Here is a 25,854-nt window from a genome sequence, read left to right as displayed (position 1 = left end):
GTGAATAAGCAAATGCACTCACAAAGTAGTTTTTCCTGACAGAATACCTTAGATCTGAGTATAAGGCCTGGAAATCACAATTTTAAATGTTTTGTCATTGGAAGCACTGGTAACGTTTATTTCATTAACATTAATTCTCACATTACAGAATTCAGCAATTAGCAAATGCTGTATGTTTTACTATAGCTTCCTATGTAGTGACAACAACTATACCATTTGTAGGTTTGCTACTCATCGGTTTCAGATGTGGAATTATAAAGACTTTTTTGGATAAACCATTCAGTAAATGGGGTCAGCTTTGATTTCATGTTGACTTTAACTGTAATATCCACACATTAATCTCTAGCTATCCCACTTCCCATTCTGCTCACCCGTGCTCTCTTCTCAGCCTCCAGTCTCTGCATTATTAGTGTGGTGTCTACATCTTCGTCATCCTCATCCTCCTCATCCTCATCATTCTGCTTGGACTCCTGCAGTCTCTTCTGGAACTGCCACTCCAGCATGAGCTTGCGCAGACGGTCATTCTCCTCGGCTGTGCGTTCAGGTTTGGCCTGAAGCTCCTGGATCTCCTTGTCCAGGAGGTCCACGATGTGAAGCTGCTGCTGCTTCTCCAGTTTCTCACGGGCGTCCCTCTTCCAGGGGTCAGGTGACAGGCTGTCACTGGCGGACAGTTCCTCCTTGCTGATGGTAATGTATTGCAAGTCACGTCTCTCTATGGTGCGTGGCTGCTGTTGGGGCAAGAGGTCACGTATTACTGTGTCCTGTGATGGCTGGCGGGGAAGGCTGGCTAGCTTGTCTGGTCGAGCAGGTTGTGGCTGTGGTGGTTGGGGAGGCTGGACCGGGGGAAGGTACGGTTGGGGTGCCTGGATGGGGAGCTGTGGTTGGGGCATCTGTTGGTGCTGAGGGGCGGGTGGCAGCGGACCGTGCTGGTTGTTGTGCATGACTGGGCCAGGAGGGTTGCGAATCTGCACCAGCTTCCGCTCCTGGTCTCTTCTCTTTCTCTCTCGCTCCTCTTCAAGCCTGGCCTTCTCCTTCTCATACCAGCGCTGTTGCTCCTCGCGTTTCTTGCGGTCGGCCATAGCCGCAGCAGCCGCTGCCTGTTGCTGCGTAACGGAGGGTGGAGGAGGAAGTGGCAGGTCTGTTTGCGGCTCGTAGTCGTAGTGCACAGGTGGAGGAGGAGGAGGAGGTGGAAGATCTAATCGGGAAGGTTGGGAGACACCTACAGGGCCGGAGTGGGGAGCTATCGGGGTCTTCCAGCGTCCAGGGCCAGTCTTGTGATTGCCTTGGATCCTGGAGCCAGAGGATGATGAGAAGTTGAGGTGTTCTTGGCTAGAGTTGCTGGACTCCACCGAGGAGGAGATCTGGTGGTTCCAGTGCTCACCACTGCCTCGCTGATACTGCAGGTGCATCAGGTCTTCCTGGCGCAGGTGTTCACCTGGGTACCCCCCTGGCAGGTCACACAACTCCTCCTGAGAGCGAGCAGCCTGATAGCAGGGCACAATGACACAGAGACACATATTTATGCAAAAATGTGAAATATTTGTAATGTTTGTTGCTCATAACCTTAAAAAACTTGTAAAATTATGCTTAAAATAGGCATGCTTAACATAATTTGATTTACTTATTGTACAATTCACATTAAATTATACTAAATTAAAATAACATTTTATCTGATAATCTAATCTGATGATAAATCTGATCATAATTTGGATTCAAATAGACATTTTGGAAAAGCATAATAGTAAGAGACAATACACACTGCTCTTAAAAAGCTTATGGTAGGCAGTTTTTGTTTTTATTTTGTGACGTTCTAAAAAAAAAAGTATCTTAGGCTCCCAAAGGGTGCATTTACTTGATCAAAAATAAAGCAAAGAAAATGTAATATTGTGAAATATTATTACAATTTAAATTAACTGCTTTTTATGGTAAAATATCTTAAAATTTAATTACATCCTGAATTTTCAGCAGTCATTACTTGAGTCTTCAGTATATTTTGTTTTCAAGATTCTTTGATGAATAGAAACTTCAAAAGAACATCATTCATATGAAACATAATAAAGGCCATTACGGTCACTTTTGATCAATTTAATGCATCCTTACTCAATACAAGCAGTTTTTTCTCTCAAAGAAATCTTACTGACCCTGAATCTTTAAATGGTAGAGTACATTATACAAACATAGGATACTATATATGATTTTAATATTAAATAAATAGAAATACCACTTATACACCACTCATATGCATTCTCTTCCTAAAAAAGGCTAACCTGCATAGCCATGCTGTTGTTAGAGTGGTTATCCATAGGGGGGAGAGGCTCCAGTTCGTTGTTTTGCCAGGGCTGCCCAGGGCCCATTCTGTCCTGAGATTTGGAGGCTGGGAAGGTGAAGTATTCCCTTGGGTATGTCTGAGTGGGGATCGGATACGCCTCTGGACGGGGTGGTGAGGGCTCCTCCTGTGGGACAAACAGGATAAAGATAAATTAGACTAAATCAGGACGGTCTAAATTCTCTTTCTATCTCTTTTTAGTGTATTATTATTGATTACAGAAACTAGAATAAGAGTTTGCATGTATGTGTATAAGTCAAGGAGTGTGGATCACAGAGTGATTGGCCAATCAGACGGTGGTTACAGACATGATTGGGATTAATTATAACAGGAACACAACAAAAGAGTCACGATTCAGGTTTTTATTAGGCTTCTATTAGCCTGTGGTTTTAGAGTAAAAAAAAAAAACATGTTCTAGTATGTGTCTGGATTTGAGAGTTTCTGGTGATTTAATTAAAACCAGGAGTCCTCACTGAAGAAAACAACTGCATTACAATATCTGAAAGTGCAACACATCACAGTATTAACTATTCTCACATGCTTCTGGATATAAGGGAGTAACACATTAAAGGTGGAACTACTAACTTATCTACATATTTCAGTTGTGTGTCACTAGGATCAGCAGTTTACAAAAATGTTTATCTTGTTAAGTATGATGTAATTTTTCCAATTAATTGTGTATCATGACAAAACGCTACAGTTCACTTTTGGGTAGCTTCAATGCAGCAGAAGTAGCCACATTTCTTAATAAATAACTTACTACAAATAGGAATCGTAAGGAATTTAAATAAAATTGTATCTACCAGCATTTGTTTGATTTGCTAAAAAGAACCAGCTCATAAAAGTCATTTGCTTGGGAATTGTTTAAACTACTGTACACTTGTCATGCTGTATGGTTTTATTCGAATCAACTCATAAGACTCATCTATTTGGAAAATTGTTGGACTAAAGTTTTCATATTTTATGTTTCTGAATTGTTAAAAAGAATCATTTGAATGATAAGAATCAAGTGTTCTGGAGTTTTTGTTTCAGTTTTCAGGTTTTTGATTTAGTTATCTGTCTTATTCCTTCAGAAATGAGTTGGACAACACAGATTGCACTGTAGATTCAATAACAGTGTTGCTTAACAGCAGTGCTAGAAACTCGTAATTCACTGGGCAAAGAGAGTTTCAGCACACACATGCAACATTCATCTTAAAGGTGCCGATGATTGTGTGAACTCACATCAGGGCAGAGGTTACCCGTCGAGACTGAAGTGATCTTTCCTGGGGCTCCAGGATAAACAGGCTTCCCACCCGGACTCTGGGCCTGGTCTTTAGGGGGAAAAAAATGCATGTTATTACTATAATGTCAGCACTTCAAAATAAGCCATACTGATAAATGTGCCAAGCATTTGAAGTGGCATACTTACTGGCCACATTTGGGCTGGAGCGATGGTCAGCACGGTTCTTCAACAACCTGTCCTCCTTCTTTGGTTCAGGATAGGTGTCCCACGTGTCCTGGGGGCTCTCAGGTGAGCCGTTCTGCACAGAGTTGTTGTAGAGCTCAAAGCCCTCACTCTTTGGTCTCATCTTTCCCTTGTCTCCACGTCCACGGTCTGATGCTGCAGAGATGAAAAAGAGGCTCGAGTTAGACTAAATTCAGCACTGGGAAAGTGCCAATCTCTCTGTAATGGGGGAAATCACCCAAAATGCACTAAATCAGAAAACATTACCAGACATATGTCGAAAGCATTTATATTTAACGCAAATCTTGAACCATTTTGTGCCCAGATCCACCACATTTCCTCCTCTTTAAAGAATTTGTCACGCTAGCACGCTGTGCAGCCGCTGGTGATAATTTTTAAGCAGAATACTGCAGCTGCCACATGCAAGCCTGTTAAGATCACTTACCGCGGGGCATCATGGGGGACGGCTGGTTGAGGAGTGTGGCCAGACCATGGTAAATGGCTCCCTGTTTGGCCACCTCGAGTGTTACAACCGAGCCGGTTCGTGTCATCAATTCCGCCGCCCTACAAGACAGAGACATCTGAGCAAAACACACAAAACTGCAGACTATGATGAATGAATTTCAAGTTTAAAGCATTATTTGTGCAATCCCACAATCCCATGAGATATTATTTAAAGAGACTAATCTCATAGAATGTCTGTTTGGATTTGCCGTCAGCTGACTGTAAACAAAGAGACGGAGGCTGGAAAAAATCCCAGAGGCAATTTAAATTGTGTGTCCTTTTGAGCCATATGCTTCTCATTTAACTTACATCCACAGATGTAAGAGTTTCATCAATTCCACCACTTCTCAAAACTATAAAGTATGAATGAAATGTTTCGGACAGAAATAAGAATGCTTTTTAAGCCGTTTTGACTTTGCAAACAGAAGGTGCTTTATACTACACAGATTAATGGGTGAAAATGTTGAACTAGGAATAAAGATGCTTGCAAGTCAAATCCAGAATAATTACATGACAAACAACGGTGTCAGAAATGTACAGGAAGTTCTCCATGAAAGGGCAATATTTGTAACTTTTCAGAAGCATTTCTTATTTTAGTGCGCATATTTTTGTAAAGTACTATCTAAAAGCAAGCAAGTTGGTTAAATGAATATCAAATAAAAAAATAAGATAAAATAAAAACTATGAATTTAAGCTTTAAAATAGCTTAAATTATTAGCATTTTTAAAACATACAGATTTATAGTACACCTAGCAAACATAAGCACATAAATTTAAAATAAGTTAAGTGAAAATTTTCATTTAGGATGCCAAATAATTCAATAATCCCAATAATGAGACCCAGAATTTATTCAAATGTTAGATTTCAGGGGCATTTTAATGGTGTTTTTACCTGACTTTGTTCTAAAGACCAAGAGACGTCAGTCACAGTTTGTTCTTACACAACTTAATTATATATATTAAGACACAGTCTTTGCTTAAGTGGTGTAATGAAATGGTTTTAGTATCCAATCCTTTCATTTATTTAACTGATCTTCTTAGATGTAGCCGGAAATTGCATGCTTTACCTGTAAATCCATTTCAGATATATTTAAATCCCATTCTACAGACATCATTAAAGATCCAAATGCTACAGAATTACCTCTCTTGTGAGAGGCCGACCAGACTTCGTCCATCCACGCTGAGCAACTGGTCTCCAGCGGCCAGACGCCCATCCTAAAGAGAAACATTCAAAAACAAGACTCAAACAGTCATTAAGCAGCAAGGTTGAACTACGTTTTTTGGATTTTTTTCCGAGTACTACTGAATTACAGTAGTCATTCAGTGGTTTCTGAAGAAATGAGGTCACTGCATCTGCATTTGCCCATAAAGAACATCACAATATAAACCAAACCGAACTCACCATGTCTGCCGCACCTCCTTTGACAACAGATTTGATGTAAATGCCAAGTTTGTCCTGTCCAGCACCCTAAAAAACACAAAAGAAAGATTCTTAGCGCTCTGGGAAAGATCTAAATGTCATTTACAGGCTCCACTAGTTCCACTGTGGAAACTGCTGGACGAAGAAACCAGGCATTCATTCATGAAAGACTATAAATCTGGAGCCAGCAGTGAAGACATCCACATAAATAAACTCATTCATAAATTCAGAGCAGATCTGAAGGGGTTTTTGTGCAAACTAGTCATGATTAACCCTCTCAAAATTCTACATCCTATATCCTAGGTCAGATGTCATCATCTGGCACAGGCCATATGGCTGCTGGACTGTGCACCCATTGAGATATCAGCTCGATCTAAATGCAATTGCATGCTCGAGAAGCATCTCTCAAAATAAAATTAGTAATTAACTTCAAGATAAAACGATGCATTCACTGAGGCACTTCCTGTAGACTTGAAACAGTAATGTCATACAAGTTTCACCACTCAAACATAACATTTCTAACACGTAATGCTCCATAACTCTGTTCAAAGCTTTAAGCTGACGGTGCACCACTGACAAGAGTTTTAAAGGTGTTAAGAACTTGAGATTTCAAGTTTGTATCATTTGTTTTTTCCAATGGCTGGATTTGCTATTTGAGCAAGCAAGTACCCAAAATCCCCTGGCTGCTGCCAGAGGTTCTATTTGAGTGGGATCATGCTAAAAATGAACTATAAAAATGTGAGGTCTGTATTACATTCCCAGCCATCTCAGCTGTTTTCTCATACAGAAATGCAAACTGCTCATATTCAACCACCTGACAAATCCTCACATCTGCTCATATACAACAAAACCAGCACTGTGACCTAAATGCAATTTTTTGACTGAAGAACTGTTCACAAGAAAAGAGAAAATTCAATACTTTACTCCTTTGTGTAGATTTTAATTAATAATAAACACATAAAGAAAAACAATGTTTGAGGTTAAACCAAGTGGAAAGTGTCTAGAGGCACCATATTTGAATAAGTGCTCAATTTGAAATACTTTAACCTAATTAATATCTGTTGTTGTACAGAAATTTATTAAGACTTAACAAAAGTGTAAAGACTTTTGTTTCTTTTGTTCAAAAATTGACAGTAAAAGGACATATCAGCTTTATATCACAGGAATAAATAAAATGTCATAAAATTTTAAAACGGATTAAATTGCAATATTAATATTTGTGTTTCTGATCAAATAAATGCAGGATTGGTGAGCAAAAGAGACATTATAATAAAACCTACTCCACCCCAAACATTTGAACAGTACATATAGCGCACAAATCATGTGGAGTTCTTTAAAGTTCTTTCTGGAGCTCGACTAACACAGACCCAATCCACTTTCACTGTATGAAAAAGAGCTATATAACTGCACTTGGAAATGGAAACAAGAACGAATTGCTACTTTAAAACTCAATATATGTCTTCTCCTTCAAGAGTAAAGTATGTACGTCTTAATTCCAGGGCCAGATCTCTAAAAGCCCATGCCATACCTATAAATTATGCTTTCATGGTCATAACAAACCATTACTAAATGGCACACCACCCAAGTCTACAACAATCTCCACGTGCAGGCACAGACTGAGCCCGCTGGATCTGGTTTTTCCTTTGGTTTATAAAAAACCCATGCTGCTCAAACAGGACTGCCATGTTCGGTTGACATCTACCATGCATTGCTGCTGTTTGAAATTAAATTAAATTTATGCATTTAGCAGACGCTTTTATCCAAAGCGACTTAGAGTGAATTCAGGCTGTCAATTTTTACCTATCATGTGTTCCCGGGGAATCGAACCCCTAACCTTGCGCTTGATATCGCAATGCTCTACCATTATATTCATAAACACATATTCACACCTCAGAAGTCAATAACAATCTACCTTGTGCAGGAACACTTAAAATGAACCTGTTCTGGCCATCAATGGAGTACGATGTTTATTGGGTTCAAATGGTGAAGTTACAGCTACTAGATGGCTCATTCTGAAATAGTCTCTCAAATAGTTTTATTGGACAATGATGAGATAGTCCTTTATGAGATGCGATGTGAAATTCGAATTGACTGTTTGCACTAGATTGCTCATAAGCTCTTTATATCATAGTGAGAAACCTAAAAGAAGCTGACCAGAAGCAATGCATCGAGAAACCCAGTAACAGAATCTGCCTGGGAAACAGCAACGTCTTTTATTCTGCCATCTGAAATAAAGCCAATGTTAGCCACAGACCCCCATAACCCACTCACATTACACTGGCATAAACACACCCTACAATTCAAACACAGCTGTAACATGAACACCACATGAATATCGCTTAGAAATCTCAGTTAACCTTCAGGATTTAACCACAAATATAAGAAAAATATCAATATGCACTAAGTGCTAAAAGCCCTCTAAAATGCATAAGGTCATGCTAGTTATAAAGCAATTAGTCGGACTGAATTTTAACATTCTTTATGTCTAAAAAAGTAAAAAAGCACCAGTTCCTCAGAACCTACAGCATTAAATCAAGGGTGGGGTTACCAAATACAGATAGATCAGACATTTGCATGCACATCACATTCAAAAGACAATAACAGCATCAAAATGCTACAAAACCAGTCTACTGTGAGAACATGTGATTAAATAAGGAAAACAGTAATGGAAAAATATGCAATCAGATGTCATAAATCATCTTGTGGTGCAGATGTGTAAAAACTACCTACCGGTACAGTATGTGCGCTGATAACTAACAAGTAAGTTCTTTCCTGTATGTTGTGAGGGTGATATGATATGATCCTGGACAATGGTCCATCCTCATAGGGAGTATACACAACAAACTGGGTGGGGGTATTCCAAAGGACCGGCGGGAATACTAACCAAGTTGTTCATAGCTATTCTTGTTGATTCACAATACTTTATATTTATTATTTATAAAATCATATATTAATGTATATGCAGAAATTAATATTAAACTACACTTAATTCTAATACATTTCACAAACAACTACAAATAAATGGCAAGTAGCTCATTGAATTAAATGTGAAAGTTCTTTTTTTTTGTAAAATCGTTATTTACATCTTTATTTTATTGACAGATTGGAAAAATCTTTTTTTACTTAATGCATTAAGTTAATAAGTTGAACTTTATTTTAAAGTGTTACCAATTAATGCATGGCTTCTATTTCTGAAGTGTTATGCTTAGTATCAAATATGTTTTGATTGGCTGTGATTGTGTCACACTGTACAATAGATTTCCTTATGGTTTTAGCATCATTAAGCATCATTTCCTAGTATCATTCCACAAACAAGCAAACAAACAAAAACACTGGAAATCTGCCACACACCATCATCCCTCAAAAATTCTACTTATGCCATTTCATAAGAGACAATAAGGCCTGTAATAATACCTAATGCAACACAATGGACACTGAGAGCCTAATAACAAGAAGCAAATAAACTGAAATTGAGATAAATAGAGATATGCCAATCCTGTGCATGTGAGCCGCTTCACATCTGCTGAAAGGTCTCAACTTGTCCGAGGGAAGATACATGTCGCCTGGCAAAGCCCAAAGCTCTGATTAAACTTTGAAAGTGCGTATTACACTGTGATGAAAAACAACCGCTCAAAAACCAGTCTCTCCACATTAAAGAGTGAACCTGCGGTGAAAGACAGATGAGAAGCCCTGAGGTTGGGCTCTGAGGCAGGGCGGTTTCCATGCCGTCTGAACACGTCTGATGCTGGAGTCTCGTGCAGACATAGTGGGAGAACAACTCGACTGACCTTTCCTCAGGATACCTGGGTTAAACTAGCTTTGATCAACCCTGGCGCACATAACATGAAATGAAGTAAGGTCTATAAAAGCCACTGATAAAAAACAGATGCATGTTAACAAAATAACTAACACTTCTACTGTTTTTTAAAACAAGGGGTGAGGTGATACTGGCACAGAGTTCATTACTGTGTGCTGGAAGGCCAAAGAAGTCAATTTTACTTAGTACAGGGCTTGTTTCTTTCTAAAAGCTTCATCACTAGACTGTAAGCAACAGAAAAGCATATTTGAAATGCTTTCATTGAGAATACAGTAATCACATTTACAGAGTCTCTCTCTTTTAAAGTTTATAATCAAAAAATCTTTGGCAGAGCATTCAACACACTCCATGCAGATACACAAGCACAAAATATAATTTAACATGTTGCATTATTAAAATGAGAACATTATACATTAAACTACAAGTATGTGTTAAATTCTCAGAGTTGTTGCAAGGGGGCACTAGTGCAAAAAGTCTTCCATGGTCACTCTTCTCATTAAAGTCAAGTAGTGTCACAACAGAGAAACGGTTTGAAGAGCAGGTTAGTGAGACTGGTGGTATGTTTATCACGGTTGTGCAACCTAAATTAAGAAAGCAAACATGATGGAAAATTGGAACTTGAAATTTATAAAACTTAAGACAAACTTTGAATGCTAGATCTGAGGGTGGATCTTAATACATAAGACCGATAGAACGATAGATGGAAAAACAGATAGATCAAAAGACATAAGACAGATAGACAAAACAATAAGACATAGATAGACAGCTAAATGGGTAGACTGATATAAAAATGATAGAACAACAGACGAACATAAAGATCAAATGATATGTGACAGACTTAAAAATGAGAGACATAACAGACAGATATGTAAATGTATAATGTAAAATAAGTCAGGTGTGACGACAAAACACCACCTTACTTGTGAGGTAAACACTCATTGCGTAAGTGTGCATGTCACGGAGCGTGTGGTGTGGGATGGATTGTGTTCTAGCTGTGGTTGTTTTCATGCTCATCTTTCCAGGGACACTGTCAGGAGCACAGCTTAAAGACAATTATAATGTCTGTGTGGCTAATAGACATCTTGACTTATCCAAATGTGAGTATGTGAACACATCTTGTGTTTTACTTAATATTTAAGAGGAGCTAAATGCCTCGAAATATAAAATAAGCAAAAATAGAAACCGTTATCCCTGCAGGCTTCTTCACAGCAGCAGGTTATTTGCCTTTTAGTGTGTCAGAGGGTAAAGGTCAGTAAACTTGGGGATGAACTGAGTCTGTTTACTTGAAGCCTAGCAAGAACTTCTTCACACATAACGGGATACCACAAAAAACACAGTCCAAGTACATATTTTCCAGCTGCTGTCTGGCTTGGTCTGCATTCAAAAACATGCATGCATCTGCATTTCAGACATTAGACATTAACAGGAAGGTGTTCACTGATAACGGTATTTGGAGCAGATGCTTAAACCACAGAACTCAGTTTCCTTTGAAGGTCCTAAAACCACATGGAAGCAAGCAAACAAAGTCTACAGCTTCGAGGTCCCACCCTGATGCTTCCTGTCCACGGAAAAGCTTCCCAAACCTGCTAGTGCAAAAACAGGAAACTGGAAACCCAGCTTAGGCAAGATGAGTGCCTTGCAAAAGAGGTAGAATTGAGCTTCAATCTTCACACCCCCTCTTCAGTCTCAAAACTTTTTGGGGACCCTTATGCCAGACACACTGCTTCCTGTTTAAGGCTTACGGTTGTGGATGTGATTTGTGAAAGAGGTATTCAGGGAGCTGCACGTGTAAGCCTAAGCAATCAAGTGTAATTTGTTAACAGCCCCAAGGAGTCAAGGCAGTGCCTGACCTCTGACCGAGATGATGGAGTCCATGGGCCACTAGAAAAACAGAAAATACATCTATTCACTGAAACTTGACCCACCACCATCATTTCCTGCCCCGAATAATCCCCCACAACAAACACAGCAGTCAGGAAAAAAGCAGCCAGGACAGTAGTTTGCTCCTGAAGGTAGCTGGTCCTTACCGTCACGTCTAGACGGAGGGAAGACAGATGGACTGCCGAGGCTGTCGGCTAATGGTGTGTGCAAAATATCATGACTAACACAAGAGGCTTTCAATAATGAGCTGCTTTCAGCCGACGGTCTTCATCACGTCTGAGTGGCTCCCATTCCAGCTCGAACGATCTGCAGACTCTAAAGGCTGCTTGCTTCAGTTAAGAAAGACCAAACAAAAAGGTCTGTCTTCCTTCACGTTCTTCTGGCGGTGCATTTAGAAGACAGCTCAGTGTTTGGACACAAAGAAAATGTCTCTATTACAAATCTGTATTGTAAAAGGACAGAATTATGTCCAAGATATGGGTCACAAATCAATTTAAGAGTTTGGTTTTACAGTACGTGCAAGCTTGACATCATTTGTTTCAAACAAGAATGTCCCTTATAAAATGTAAAACTTATAAATAGAAAATAGTGTACAAAGGGTCATAATTCCCTACCTCTTCCCTTCCGCTCTCTGTGGACATGCAGAGTCAAGGTACAAAATCTTGATGAACGCAAGCTGACATCTTGAAGCATCTTTATTTAGACAATTGTAGGAGCTTTTCAGGTTTCCTTTTGCCTGAGGACTAAAGTGAACTAGTTCTTGAATAGGGGCTGCACCCACAACTGTCAAAAGATCTCATCCTGAAACACAAGAAAGAAATCCTGGATCCGTAGAGCAGTGTTTTTATGGTCATGTTTTCTTTTTGACCTGCGTACCAAAACAAAGTCTTTGGCGCACTGCCACAGTGGGTGGCCATACTGGTTTCTCTTCATATCAATTCAGATTAATAAAAGGTTTGGAGACATTACATTTGCAGAGACTCTTGCTAGGCTCACATTCAGTTCTCCACTCTCCAAGTCCTCAGGAAATTCAGGCTCGCATATGGGAAGTCACATCCTTCTATTGTTGTCTTACATTAGATCAAGAAGCGCACAGAGAAGGAAGTCAGTAAGCCATAGTGCTCCAAACCATGTCCACAAACAAACAAAAATTAGTTTTGCTTTGAAAAGTTAGATTTGGCAATAAAATAGAAGACCGATCCTGAAGGCTTTGATTCTTGTAGCAACAACTCCTTTTGGGGCAGAAGAAGATTGATTCCAGAAACATGGCAGAAGGTAGGCACTCGTCAATGTGAAGTATAGGTCAGGATTTCCTTTGTTCTTCCCCCTGTATCTCAGCATCATCCCAGAAGAGCTGTTTCGCACAAACTTCTACAGCCTGAGCATATCAAGCCATGTGATGGTAGCATGGTCATCTAGCTGGACTGACAGTATCAGATTGTTTGCAACAAGTGATGATGAGTCACTAAAACTGCAATACATGGTGGAGAACTCAATGTTCATAGCTTGGAATCATTATGCCTGTGACCCTGATAACAAGATACTGCACATTTAAGTTTGAAAATATAAAAAACGTACAATAAAAAGTTTTCTTAAACTTGCACAGGACAAAATGGAGATGGGCACCTTGCTAAAATATTCTTTATGTGTAAAGTCATTTAAGTTTTTTTTTTTTGTATGTAAAACGTTTTAATGTGTGGCGAGATCCAGTAGGAAAAACTACCACCTGTACAATGTGTACATGCATGTTTGTGCAGTCTGGTCGCATGACTGTTTACATTGGCAAAACCTTGCTTTCTCACACTTGATAACATTCACCGGAATTAATGTAAGCGCCTGCATGTCCTTGTCTGGCATCTATATAGTCAAAAGCTGCAAAACTATAATCCAACTAAAACCACCATGCTGAGTTTTTAGCACACCATTAATCTCTCAGTGTTTACTTGCTCACTTTCCCACATTAAAATGACACACACTCCATGTCAAGTGGTTCCTTACCGACTCCTTCCTCCCGACCACAGAGAACCACATGGTGCCGCGGTCCACTCCAGAGTCGAGAATGAACGGAGGAATCAAATAATAGTGGTCCACAAAAACGTATCCAACTCTTTCAAAAGCAGGCGGGTCTACTGAGGAGCAACTCCAGAGCTATATGCTCAACACAATATGCAAATATCTAAAGCCAGTGTAGGAAATACCACATCCAGACTGTTATGTAAGAGAAACTCCCACAACTCACTAACAGTTAGGTAAAGTTTTAGCGTTACTCCCAGCTGCGTCCCAGCTCCACACCAGTACAAACCGCCTCTCCTCTTTAGATCCACCCATTTGTCCCAGAGCATGCCTAACTCCCCTTTTTCACTCCTCCTTTCCTTGTCCTCCAATTTTTCACTCCTTTTCTTCCTTCTTTTTCCCAGTTCTACCTCTACCAAACTTTATGCTTCCTCAGAGACACTCATAGATGAAAATAGAAGCAGTAAATGGGAGGTTTTGCTATGAAAACAAATAGTTCCTGTTAACCCCCTTCTCCTCCCACTACACTTCCCTTGCTTGCCTCTTCTCTGTCCGTGAACCTGACGCACATCTGGTGGGAAAAACGTTCTTCTGTCCACCAAAGTGGTGAAACACAGTTTACTGAATTTCAAATGTTTGTTCCATATAACCCACTGAGAAAAATCTAAATTTGAAAAATTAAGAAATATTTACTTGCACAATAAAATCATAATCTGGTCCATGTTGGATCTGAAAGCGCTTTCTAACAGCATATATCAGTCAAGCTAATAAGAGTTTAGAGTATAAACAAAACCTTAATTTGCAATGTTGACATCAAAACTAATGAAACAAATCGAAACGTTCTATGCTTGACGAGTTTAACTGGGGAAATCATGCAAAACATGTAATATTTTATCCTATTAACTGTGCTGTAAACTCCAAAATAAAAGACTGCATTTTGTAAAAGAGGTGACGACCCAGAAGAAATTTCCTTCTGCTGAAAGCAGCATACCAGAAAAGCGTTCAGACCGACAAGGAAACGGAAAGATTTGCTTATGATTCCATTTCGTATCTTAATGTTTGACAAGCACACAGACCAGCTTGTGACTGAATCAAACAAAGCATGTCCTCTTGAAAGCACATCCCTGTTTAGACCATCTGTTATGACCTGTTACTTCCCACTCAGAATACAGCAGCCACCAACATCAGAAACCAAAAGCCAATCCTCAATTTAAAATTGTTCTCATCAAACTAGCCGGATCTAGTTCTATGCCAAAACCGAAATATCCAAGATCACAGACTTTGAAAGGGGTATAATATTAGTTCTTACCTTGGCTGCCACAATACTGAGGCCCATCCCATTGTGTTTCTTCAAAGTCACTGTCACAATTTCCGGTTCCTTCTGCATTGGCTGTAGATAGAGAAGACAGGTGATTTTACTTGGGGGGGGTTGGGGGGTGGAGGATTTGTCAATATTGTAATTTCGGCTTTATGTCCACGCTGCTTCTGAAATCTGTGACTGGTGGCTGTTCCTAGAGAAAACTGAGCTAAGAGGAGGAGGAGAGAGAATTAGGGAGGTTCTGCCACTGCTGGTTCTCAGAGCACAGCCGACCGCAGAGCGAATCGGCGGGCTCTGGAGACGAGTCAAGAATGAAAGCCACATGTGTCAGCTCCAGAGTGCATCGGGCCTCAGTGGGCTCCCTTACGCACAGGCAGGCCTGGGAGAAAGAGAGGCACTGTGCCACTGCCTCTACATTTGAGAACCCCTAAGTATAAATGGTGCACATGGCATGCATTCATTGTACAGGGAACTTTAGCTATGCTGCCTGTCTGCATTGTTGAGTACAGCTTTGGGGGTGGGAGCAGAGCTTGTTTAAAGCACAGTGAAGCTTTATGAACACTGATGGGTAATGCAAGAAATGTCCTTGGATGCCTTTGGTAAGGTTTTACAATAGGCAACATAGCAAGCAATTTTAGCTTTGTTACAGCATGTTTCTTTCGAAAATAATTTTCTGATAATCTTACTTAATGAATGCATAAACTACCCTTCATCAGTAATCTAAAACAGTGTCTAAATAACCATTTGCTATTGGTCAACATTTTTTTTCCCAGCCTATAGTCAATGTCTGTCAACGAGGAACGATGCTAACTGATCACTTAATCATAAACATAATTTTGTATCTTTCAAATAATGTGTTATATAAATAATACACAGCACGACCAGGAAATGCAAACAAGGTACAATATTAGAGTTTACGGTAAGCATTGGTCCTGGGCTGGCTGTAAGAAAAGGATGTGGGTTGGTTTGGCACACGATCAATATGCACTCATCAGATTTCTGTGTGGTATTTCAACGCGCCCCAAACTCCAGCTTTGTCTGCTGTAGGGCAGACCGACATTGTGTAAAAAAATAAAAACAATAATAAGATTATGTCTTTTTAGAAAAAAATAAATCACTTATGTAAAAATACGAGAAACAGACTAATTACAGGGAAGGAGGAGCATTTAAGGGGTTAGTGTGTTTAGGGTGAGGAGAAAGATATAATTTACAGCTAACACTATGGTTAAATATTGCCCTCTGTGGTGTAACTGTTGCTGGTTGAAACCTAAGAGAATGTTAACTTGACAGAACACACACGCTAGCAACTGACATCAAAAAGACAAATACTGTTATCTGATGCCCTCAAAGTCAAATTCATCTATCTATCTATCTATCTATCTATCTATCTATCTATCTATCTATCTATCTATCTATCTATCTATCTATCTATCTATCTATCTTTCCAAATGGCATAATAACTTACCAGTTCTGACATGTCAGCCGAGAAGTGACTGTCACAATCGGCTCCTTCAAAATAAATGGTCCAAGTTCCCGGAGAGCGTGGATGCGGTGTCAATCGACAGAAACCTGGAGGAGAACGAGCAGATCAGAACACATCCACTAAATGATAAAACTTCAAATCCTCTGGTCTCTCACTGCCTTGTGTCACACACCTGTAAAAACACGCACATTCTTACTGATAGGAATGGCAGCAAACAGACAGTTGAACACAGCCTTAACAAACCACATTCCACTGGTATCACGTCAGCCTTATACAAACAAAGCCAACAACCTCTGATTCACCGTCCACCTGATACTTATTGCGCACACCGCAACTGACATCAAACGCTCTAAAAACTCATTTAGATTAGTAGCATTCTGTTTATCATCCATACCTCTCTGGCAAAGCGGCTCTAGGAACTCTTGGAATCCGTTGGGAATGTTCCGCACCACGTCGCACGAGTAGCCATCCTCAGGCAGTAGGAAAGGCAACTGGAGGTCAGGGTCCTCTTCCAACTGTACTTCCCGCCCATCGCTTCGGGCCAGTTCGTCCGCAGTGTTCTCGGCCACAGCCACCACGTGGTCAATCAGCTCCTGTGAGCATGACGGGGACAATGATCCTGATGTTACATGAGAACTCTAGGAAAACTTAAACTATAGTTAATCTCCTCCATCTCTGATTCGCTTTGTAGAGTGAGTTTCGGAAAGATGGGGTGCTTTTAATTCGGTCTGGGAGAAATTCCAGAACAGCTAACATCAGTTACAGCACCTTTTAAAGTAATGGGTTCACATCAAACAAGAAGGTCACATTATGAGAAACCCTAAAGTAAGTGAGCAGAGCTACTGTGAAGGTGCAGAACACCTGGTTTGGTTTATCTCAAAAAGGACACGTGTCACCAGGCCCGGGACTACACGGCCCAAATGAGACCGTTCACTTACAGGAGGAATGTAGGGCTCATCAGGAGCGCAGTGGTAGTTGCTCAGCAGAGCGTTGAGCTGCAGAGAGTTGAGCTTGAAGCAGGTGTTGTTGATGTTCTGCACATCTTGCATGGAGTATTTGTCCATGGTGAGGAGGGTCGTGGCCTATAGAGAAAAAGGGATAGTTACGATAAAGTAATGTGTTGGTTCATAGTCCATCTAAGTAGGACTGAGGTTTTTAAACTTTTCAAAAATAAAAATAATGACACTTAATTCTAATAAAAATACTACTACTACTTACAAAGTATTTTAGTGTTGCAAATGTTCTCTGCATACCACTGGTTTGTACAATTACAATTATATATATATATATATATATGTGTGTGTGTGTGTGTGTGTTAGAAAAAAAAAAACCCTCAATGTTAATTGACAGCAAGGTCAAATTTTTTACATTTTTTGAGAGCAAAGCGAAAAATAAAATAACAAACGTTGATCATGAGAGACAAAATATGCAGTCCACTTACACTTACACATTACTGTACATTTTAAGAAAAAATCTTGATGTTGAGAAAAAGTTGGCAATGTTAACTTTGAACTACCCTCATACTGGAAAACAAAAGATTAGTGATAGCATGAACAGGCAACATAACCCAAGGTCACATTTTTAGAAATGACGCATGCTGTTCCTCCTCCATCTAATAAAACAATCATTATATACAAAACAAGCCATAAGCAACTCAGTGCAGCTCAAGGGATTCTAATCCTGTTGTGCGTGTACATGCAAGCTTTGCTGATGTTGTGGAGGTAAATATCTGCAAAAGAATAGAAACACCTCTTTGTTTGGATGTGCTCACAAGAAAAAGGCTCATAAAGGGGGGAAATCATGTCTTAGTTGAAATCTAATAACAATAGAACATTCTTACTAATAAAAATAAAATATATTTGGACCAGATAATGTCTTATTTAAAATCAAAAATTGCCAAAAGGTGTCTGTAAGGGTCTGTTTAGTGTGTATTAAACATAATTAGTTTAACCTATAGCTTATAATTACTCAACTTTAATAGCTTAACTATAAGTGGAGCTCTGGGAAAGACTGGTGTATATATTTGCATGTGGTACCTGAACTATGCGACTGAGGTGGCAGTCCGCAGCCAGCTCCAAACCCTGTTTCTCAGCCCACGCCTCGATGTGGCTGAGCTGCTGTCGCAGGATGGCGCCCCAATAGTGCGAGCACAGGCCCGAGTCGGCCTCTGTCACCAGCTTGTTAAAGAGCCACATGTTGATGAAGTGGAAGAGCTGCGAGAACAGCTGAATGGTGAGGGCAGCGTTGACACGGCACCGCCGCAGAAGAGACATGGCGCCCGTTAATGTTTGCAGAACATCCTCTGAGGAGAAAGGAAAGTCAGGGCTTTTAATGCAGTATAAACAGAATCAATACCATCACTTTATTTTATTTTATTTGCAATTATAATGATAAAATGTTATGAACTACCGCTGTTAGCTGGGACAGATATTTATACAAAAGGTTGAAAAACATTTAGATTTCTTTTTTATTATTGTTCTCTTTGAACATTTTGTTTGTTTTTGTGGTTGTTCCCTGATGTGCATCACATTTAAAATTGGAAACCTTCTTCTAGAGAACTGGAAGTGCTACTATGTTACTTAAGATGTTTTAGTCCATTTCAGCATATTTCTGTGTTCCTTAAGATGTTGATGGCATTTCTGTTCACTTGTACATGTCATTTTGTTGAAAGTGACAAATTAACATTCTACAAATGACCAAGACAACAAAGAAATGAAGATGTTGCAAGTTCCTTTAAAGAAACTGAAAGAAATCGCTGCATTGTGTAGAACATTTCTGCTGTTGAGCTTTAAAACCACCACTAGGTGGCCCCATATAACTATTTCAATTGTAATTCAGATTTCTGTTTTCTAAACAGATTAAAATCTACCAATCTACTCATCTTTAAACTGCAACTGCTGATGAATCTTACACAGTTATTGAACTGATCTGAACCAATACTGACACTATTGTCTTTTTAGAGCTGCTTTACACAGAAGAATATGAATTGGTCTCATATTTGAAGAAGCTTGCATCAATGAGTCAGCTGCTCTATTTTGCATAAAGCTGTATATAAATGAAGGTGACTTGCATAAAAAAAAAAACACGAGACTGGGTCTCTGCTCACCTATCTTGGGCCTCTGTGGGTTCTGTTCATCGGGATCTTCCAGGAAAGCTGGCATGTAGTTATTCAGATCCGACTGCAAGCAGTGCACCAGGTACCTGCAGGAACACACATCATTTGGTGTCCATATATCGACAATCAAAAGCTTAAAGGAACGTCCTGTAGAATCCCACAATAAATCTGAGACCTGGTCGCTTCAGAAACCGCACAAAAGCGCAGTTGTTTCAGCTGGTCATTCTAGTGCTTAAAGGAAACAGGGGCTCTCCAACCGCATTGTTTTTGCTGAAAACCGGCCCCAGGACTGTAACAGTCTCTCATACACCTAAACTACAGCTCAGCCAATACAACTCAGACCCAGAACATTCCTTACAATCATAAATATACATTGAAATATGCTGTACGGGATGGCAGCTCACTAGGTTTTGAAACATGGCTAATGTTTTTAAGTGTAAATATGCATGCACGTTCAAAAACTCACTTAAAAGCCATCTGAACCAGGTGAGCGAGAACATCCTGTGCATCTAGCGTGATGCGACTCAGATCCTTGTCCTGTTTGATGAAGTTCAGTAGCTCTGAGGCATTAGCCATCCAGAAAGCCAGAGCCCCGGCAATGTTCTTCTGTTTCTGTAACGCACAGAGATAGGCTGTTACACACAGCTCAAGTAAAACAATCCGACGTACAAACAACAAAGAAAAGAGTTACAGCCATGAGAAGCACTGAGTAGCTCTCCCGAGATAGACATGTGCCTCTGTCCGACCCTCTCGGCCTCCAACAACCAGTCACCGCGTCCAGACAGAGGTGAAATCATTCACGTGTTACAGTTAGCTCAAGCTAGGCATGACTGACTGGGAAGCTGCGGTGACTGGTTGCTCTGGATCCCACATCCCTGCAACACAGAGAGGGGATACACACGGTCCGGAAATAAACGGACCTCTGTGTATACCTGCACACATCTATCCCACATGACGACGACAGCAACCCCCTGCCCCGCCCCGCCCCTCCCGAATACATTATACTGGCCACAGGACGCATCCATAAGAACAATGACGTTAACCACAGACATGAAGTCAAATGAAAAGGAAATTAAAAGTTTTCCAAACAAAGCGGAAGAACATGGGGTAGTCTCTCATCCACACTGAAGTGCAGTAAGCAGAGGTCAAAAATGGAAGATGCTGCTATTAAAATGTTGCCACAATCAGAGTGTGTTTTTTAGTATCACATGTTCCATGTTGAGTCGTAATGAGGGGTTATATGAACGATTGTGTCCAGCTGTAGGAGGAGGGATTACTTAGTTGGCTTGGGCTGTTTGCTTTCTGTTATGGGGAATACAAGAGGCATGGAAGACGGAGCCAAGCTGACAGATAGAACAGAGAGAGAAACAGGAAGAATGAGACGCCTCCCTAGCAGTGCAAACTCCTACCTGATCACCTTCAGCAATCTCCTGTAGAGATAGTAAGTGTGGGGGAAGAAGGGGTGGGGGGTGGACAGACAACCGACAGGACAGAGAGAGAGACTGTCAACAACAGCCATGGCATGGACAGAATTCACAGGCATGTAAACACAGACATTCACGCTCACACGAGACAGGTCACAACATCACCCTGCACTGACTGCCATACGGGACGTCCGAGTCATCCAGAGATTTTACTTGATTTTATAATTAATGGTGCGGTTTAAAGATACAGCTGCTTTCCTGTTACACCAAGGATGATATTTACAGGCCACAAGATAAATGCTCTGTTTTTTTTTTGGTTTTTTTTTACTAATAAGAAATGCTTCTTGAGCAGCAAATCAGTATACTAGAATGATTTCTAAATGATCATGTGACACTGAAGACCGGAGAAATGATGCTGAAAATGTAGCTTTGCATCACAGTAACACATTATGATAATAAAATATATTCAAATATAAAGCAGTTCTGTTAAATTGTAATAATATTACTGCTTTACTGTATTTTTGATCAAATAAATGCAGACTTGTTCATCATAAAAGACTTTTGAACAGTAGAGTAATTGTGCTAGTGAAACCATGAAAGGTGAAAAAATAACTGTCTGATAAAAAGCTCTATAACTATAATGACTAGCAAGAACAAGAAGCAAATTATGGTTATTTTTGTTTTAAGGAGTAGATCATCCTTTCATTCATTACTTTTTAATGCTTATATGAGAAAACTCTGATTTTAAACCTGATGTTAACAATCAGGGTTTGACCAATGACAAACCTACTGAATATTTTGATCTGTGCAGATAAAAAGTTACTTCAGATAAAAACAAAAAACAAATACACATCCAAATTAAGAATATTCTGTTTTACTAATTTAGCTTTGCTACCAAGCCTTAAAAGATGAATTCCATCTCTCTTTCTGAAATTGTGTTTCTCTTTTTCTAAGTTTAGGCCCTTATACAAGCGAGGCTTAAGAGTTTGAATTTACCAAAAATACGGAAAAAGAAAATCAACATTTAAATGTATTATTACACTAACGCGGTTTTATTTTTAAGAGTGTGTTTCCATTCATATAAACGACAGTCTGTTTTCTCATTTTAGATACTGAACTCCACTGAACGTCATGTAACAGGGAGTCAGGAAATGGATGATTTATTAAATAACTATTTGCATTTGAACATTTCTGTTAGTCTATGATATATACAGTTTGAACACCTGGGTGGGCCACTCAAAACCTGCAGGCGCTGACCAAATAAGAACATAGATAATGTGGACCTCATTTCTGAGCTGTGGAGGGGCATTCACAGTTATTTGTGGTGACCAAATGATGAAAGTGAACGATGGCGATCCAATGAGGCCGTGTGCAGTGACTATACACAGTTGAGAAAAGTTTTACTCTTACATTAAATGAGCAACGACTACTCGTTGAGGTTACTGTAAACAATTTCACTGTTCTATAAAATTAGTATCTGTCCCTATACAACGATACAGTAAAGAACAAAGCAGGGAAAACAGTCATAATTTGTCATCACGATTCATGCATTGCTAATCTAGTCTCGTTTATGATATTTACACCACTGTGCAAAAGTTTGGGGTCAGTAAGACTTTCTCAAGGAAATCAATACTGTTATTCAACAAAGATGCATTAAACTGCTTAAAATAGACTGTAAAGATATATACAATGTTACAAAAGTTAAAAAAAGTTTTACTTTCTATTCATTAAATAATCTTGAAAGGATTTATCACATGGCTTACGCAAAAATATGTGCAACACAATGAGAAAATGAGAAAAGTTTCATTTCAAACGAGTAGGATTTCTGAAGACTGGAGGCTACTGAAAATTCAGCTTTGCCATCACGGGAATAAATCACATTTTAAAATATAATCAAGTAGAAAACAGTTATTTTAAATTATAATATTATTTCACAATATTACTGTTTTTACAGTTTCTTTGATCAAATAAATGCAGCCCTGGCGAGAATAAGAGACTAACAACCCCACATTTTTTAACTGTAATGTACTAGAAACATCAAGAAGCTTTTTTTGTTTCTTTTTCTAGTGATACATATCAGTATGGCCACTTGGTGACTGTCAGAAGTCGCTGAAGTAAGCGCAGCTAGGAAAATATGGTGCATGGATCAGGTAAAACAAGGCACAGAGACACAAACACACGCACAGACATTCATATAGAAACAAACACGGGGGAACACTGAGTGCAGTAGTGTAAGCACTGTTTGCTGAGGCAATGACCTGAATCGATGAAAGCAGAGTGAAACAAGCTTTATCACTACAACTACAAAACCATGCATAATGTAACTCCACAGACAAATCTCTACATCACAGCTACAGCGACAGGTCTAGTTATAATATAACAAAGTTACACACAACTTGCATTGTAAAAAATGAATAAATATTAATAATTATTATTATTATCATCAGAAATAAGAGAGAACACCCACCTGGATAACTCCTTCCATCATGCTCACCATCTTGTTGACAATGCCGATGACCTTGTGTGTTCGCTCAGAGGGGCTGATGTCAGGCCGGTACTGACTGGACATGACATAACGGCAGGTCATGTACAGCACGTAGGTGGGAGACAGCTTGAAGTGCACCGTTGAGCTGTTGGTGTAGTTAATGATGGCAGACAGGAAAGCATCCTCGGCTATGGGGAGAAATCATTGGATAGAGGAAGCAGAGAGAGATTTAATTGGGATGGACCAAGCTTTAATGTACCAGAAGAGAGCTAGGTTTTAGCATGTACATTCATTTAAATGACAGTTACACATATACATTTTGTTTAGTAAATTCCATACTACTGATCACCCTGCAGTATAACTGACAGTAAAAAGCATGTGGAAACAACAACTGTAATATAATGGCTTAATTACAACAGAATTCATTTTGCAAAGTGTATGTTGTTTGCAAAAACATGTTGTGTTGGTCTTGCTTTTATACACTTCTCAGCTATATCTACGGTGGCCCAGTAGTGCACAACACAATGAAATCACTGCAGCACAATAAAATTCGCACAATACAATGAAATTAGAACGACACAACGGAAACAAGCCACAACATAAAACATCCAGAACGTAAACAAGTCACAACACAATGAAATTGTCGCAACACAAAATGATCCCGCTCCCTTTCTTGGCCACTTTAAGGGATGCATTAAAACTAAGGACTTTATACCAGAGGTAATGGTCTAACGAAGTTCCAATTTTAGGTATTTTACTGTAGTAATATATATAATTTTTTTTTTTTTTAACCATTAGCCAAGTCATTTATATAGCAATGCGAATTTAAAGTGTCATTTAAATTTTCATTTTAAAGCATGTAACAGCGTTATGAAATGAAGTAATAATATGTGCAAGTTCAAGAGTCCATAAAACATTGGTATAGTATTGGTCTAGTAAAATGTTCAAAATTAAAGTTTGGATAGTCCATTACCACTTAATAAAGCTTGCACGTTAGTTTTTTTTATTTATTTTCTGCGGTAAGTGTAAATAGTCCTTAGATATTATTTATAGGGTATAGTGTAAACAATGGTAGATGTTTGGACCTCAGTGTTATTGTACATTAACAGAATGCAAAAGTAATGCAGAGTAAATTATTACATTTACATTTACGTTTTACACAGTATTTATTTCCACTTTTGGAATATTTTCTACATTGAAAGTAAATGCCTTTCTGATCTGATATGTGATGGAGAAAAAGGAGAAGAGCGAGTCCAGCAAAAGGCAGACTTTAATCAAAATGCAATTTTTATGTTTCCTCGCCACGCCACTGCTCTGTTACCCGGCGCACGTCATTTTTATTTATGTGTGGCCCAACCAGACACCGTTGAGCATAATTAGTGTAAAACGCCTATATGTCTAAAAGGCTGAAAATGTAAGAAAATTTAAGGATTTGAGAAAATATATTGGATATTAAAAAAAAATATTTCTTTAGATCATTAGATACAGCATTAAATCACTCGATTGTGTTGTACTAATTCTGTGTTGTGGCTTGTTTCCATTGTGCTGTGGCAATTTTGTTGTGTTGTGGAGATTTCATTGTGTTGTGCACTACTGGGCGCACCGTACATATAAAATTAAAAAACCTGAAACTAAACAACAGATAACAATAACATAACGCACAACATGACACATAACATTTCACAACATATAACACATACCGTAATACACAACACAACATAACGACAATGACAAGACACAACATATAACCATTACACATAACCAGTTTTCGTGAGCTGGTTTTGAGCCAATATGTTAACCAAAACATACAAATGCAAATGAAATATATAGTGGGTTATTTTCCACTTAGGGTTGTGTTGTGTCAGTGGCCCTATGTCGTTTTTGTTTTGTTTTTATGTCCAATCCAACCATGCAGCTGCACAGAATTCCTTCTCTGGTTTCTGGCATAATACTCACTGCTGCCACCTAGTTGCATGGTGGGACAATTATTTTTTCTACACATTATATATTCTAACTTAAGAATTTTTAAATGGACAGAGTGAGTCGAAGAGAATGAATTTAGATTAATTTATTTTGAACTGACTTTATGATGAAAAAGGTTTTCTAGCAGTGATCAATACTTTCCATCTATTGATCCGAGGCAGCTAACCATTAGTGATTTCTATAATTAGCTGGCTGTTTTGCTTTATAATTGACACCAGATCAACCAGGTCAAGTGGAAACGCTATGTTGTGTCTGCAACACCCAGCCAATGCCAAAACATGTCAACTTAACAGCAAGTTAAAAACCCACCACACCAGACAAAACACATGACCCAGTTAAGATCAGATCGGGAAATTATACCAGCACAAATCGACTGGTTTTGCTTTGCATATGGACGTGGTACTCACAGTTTTCCCTGAACTCGATGGTGGCTGGCAGAGTGAGCTCTGGGCCGTCCTGGGACCTGCAGGGAAAGAATTGATGCTCGATGAACCAGTTAAGATAGGACAGATTGACACCGCTGTCCACAGACGCCCACCGCTCCAGAGATCCCACTCCTGGCCTGCCGTACAACATCCTGTCACAGATGCCAAACTGTGCTGTGCGTGCTTGAATGTGTGTTCTCATCTCTACTGGATA

General features: G+C 39.3%; 1 protein-coding gene across 14 annotated transcripts in view; it reads right to left on the bottom strand.

Moving 5' to 3' along the window:
* The window catches only part of LOC113092595 (afadin-like), a 94,316-nt gene that overhangs the window by 14,749 nt on the left and 53,713 nt on the right, over positions 1–25,854 (bottom strand). For 8 of the 14 annotated variants that reach the window (XM_026258252.1, XM_026258243.1, XM_026258242.1 and 5 more), the window contains 17 exons: positions 25,623–25,678; positions 23,215–23,420; positions 20,733–20,753; positions 19,790–19,935; positions 19,315–19,409; positions 18,245–18,510; positions 17,147–17,290; positions 16,603–16,801; positions 16,191–16,294; positions 14,717–14,797; positions 5,679–5,744; positions 5,418–5,491; positions 4,219–4,337; positions 3,738–3,929; positions 3,551–3,639; positions 2,268–2,453; positions 372–1,484 (listed from right to left, as the gene is read on the bottom strand). In XM_026258252.1, coding sequence (XP_026114037.1) covers positions 372–1,484; positions 2,268–2,453; positions 3,551–3,639; positions 3,738–3,929; positions 4,219–4,337; positions 5,418–5,491; positions 5,679–5,744; positions 14,717–14,797; positions 16,191–16,294; positions 16,603–16,801; positions 17,147–17,290; positions 18,245–18,510; positions 19,315–19,409; positions 19,790–19,935; positions 20,733–20,753; positions 23,215–23,420; positions 25,623–25,678 — 3,157 coding nt within the window. The remainder of the gene's footprint in view (positions 1–371; positions 1,485–2,267; positions 2,454–3,550; positions 3,640–3,737; positions 3,930–4,218; positions 4,338–5,417; positions 5,492–5,678; positions 5,745–14,716; positions 14,798–16,190; positions 16,295–16,602; positions 16,802–17,146; positions 17,291–18,244; positions 18,511–19,314; positions 19,410–19,789; positions 19,936–20,732; positions 20,754–23,214; positions 23,421–25,622; positions 25,679–25,854) is intronic. The other 6 variants (XM_026258244.1, XM_026258255.1, XM_026258245.1 and 3 more) reach the window with 1 other exon arrangement.

The sequence above is a fragment of the Carassius auratus genome, unplaced genomic scaffold, assembly GCF_003368295.1.
Source record: "Carassius auratus strain Wakin unplaced genomic scaffold, ASM336829v1 scaf_tig00214657, whole genome shotgun sequence".
Taxonomy (NCBI): Eukaryota; Metazoa; Chordata; class Actinopteri; order Cypriniformes; family Cyprinidae; genus Carassius; species Carassius auratus.
Note: the sequence above shows the minus strand (reverse complement) of the source record. Positions and strands in the feature narration are given on the sequence as shown.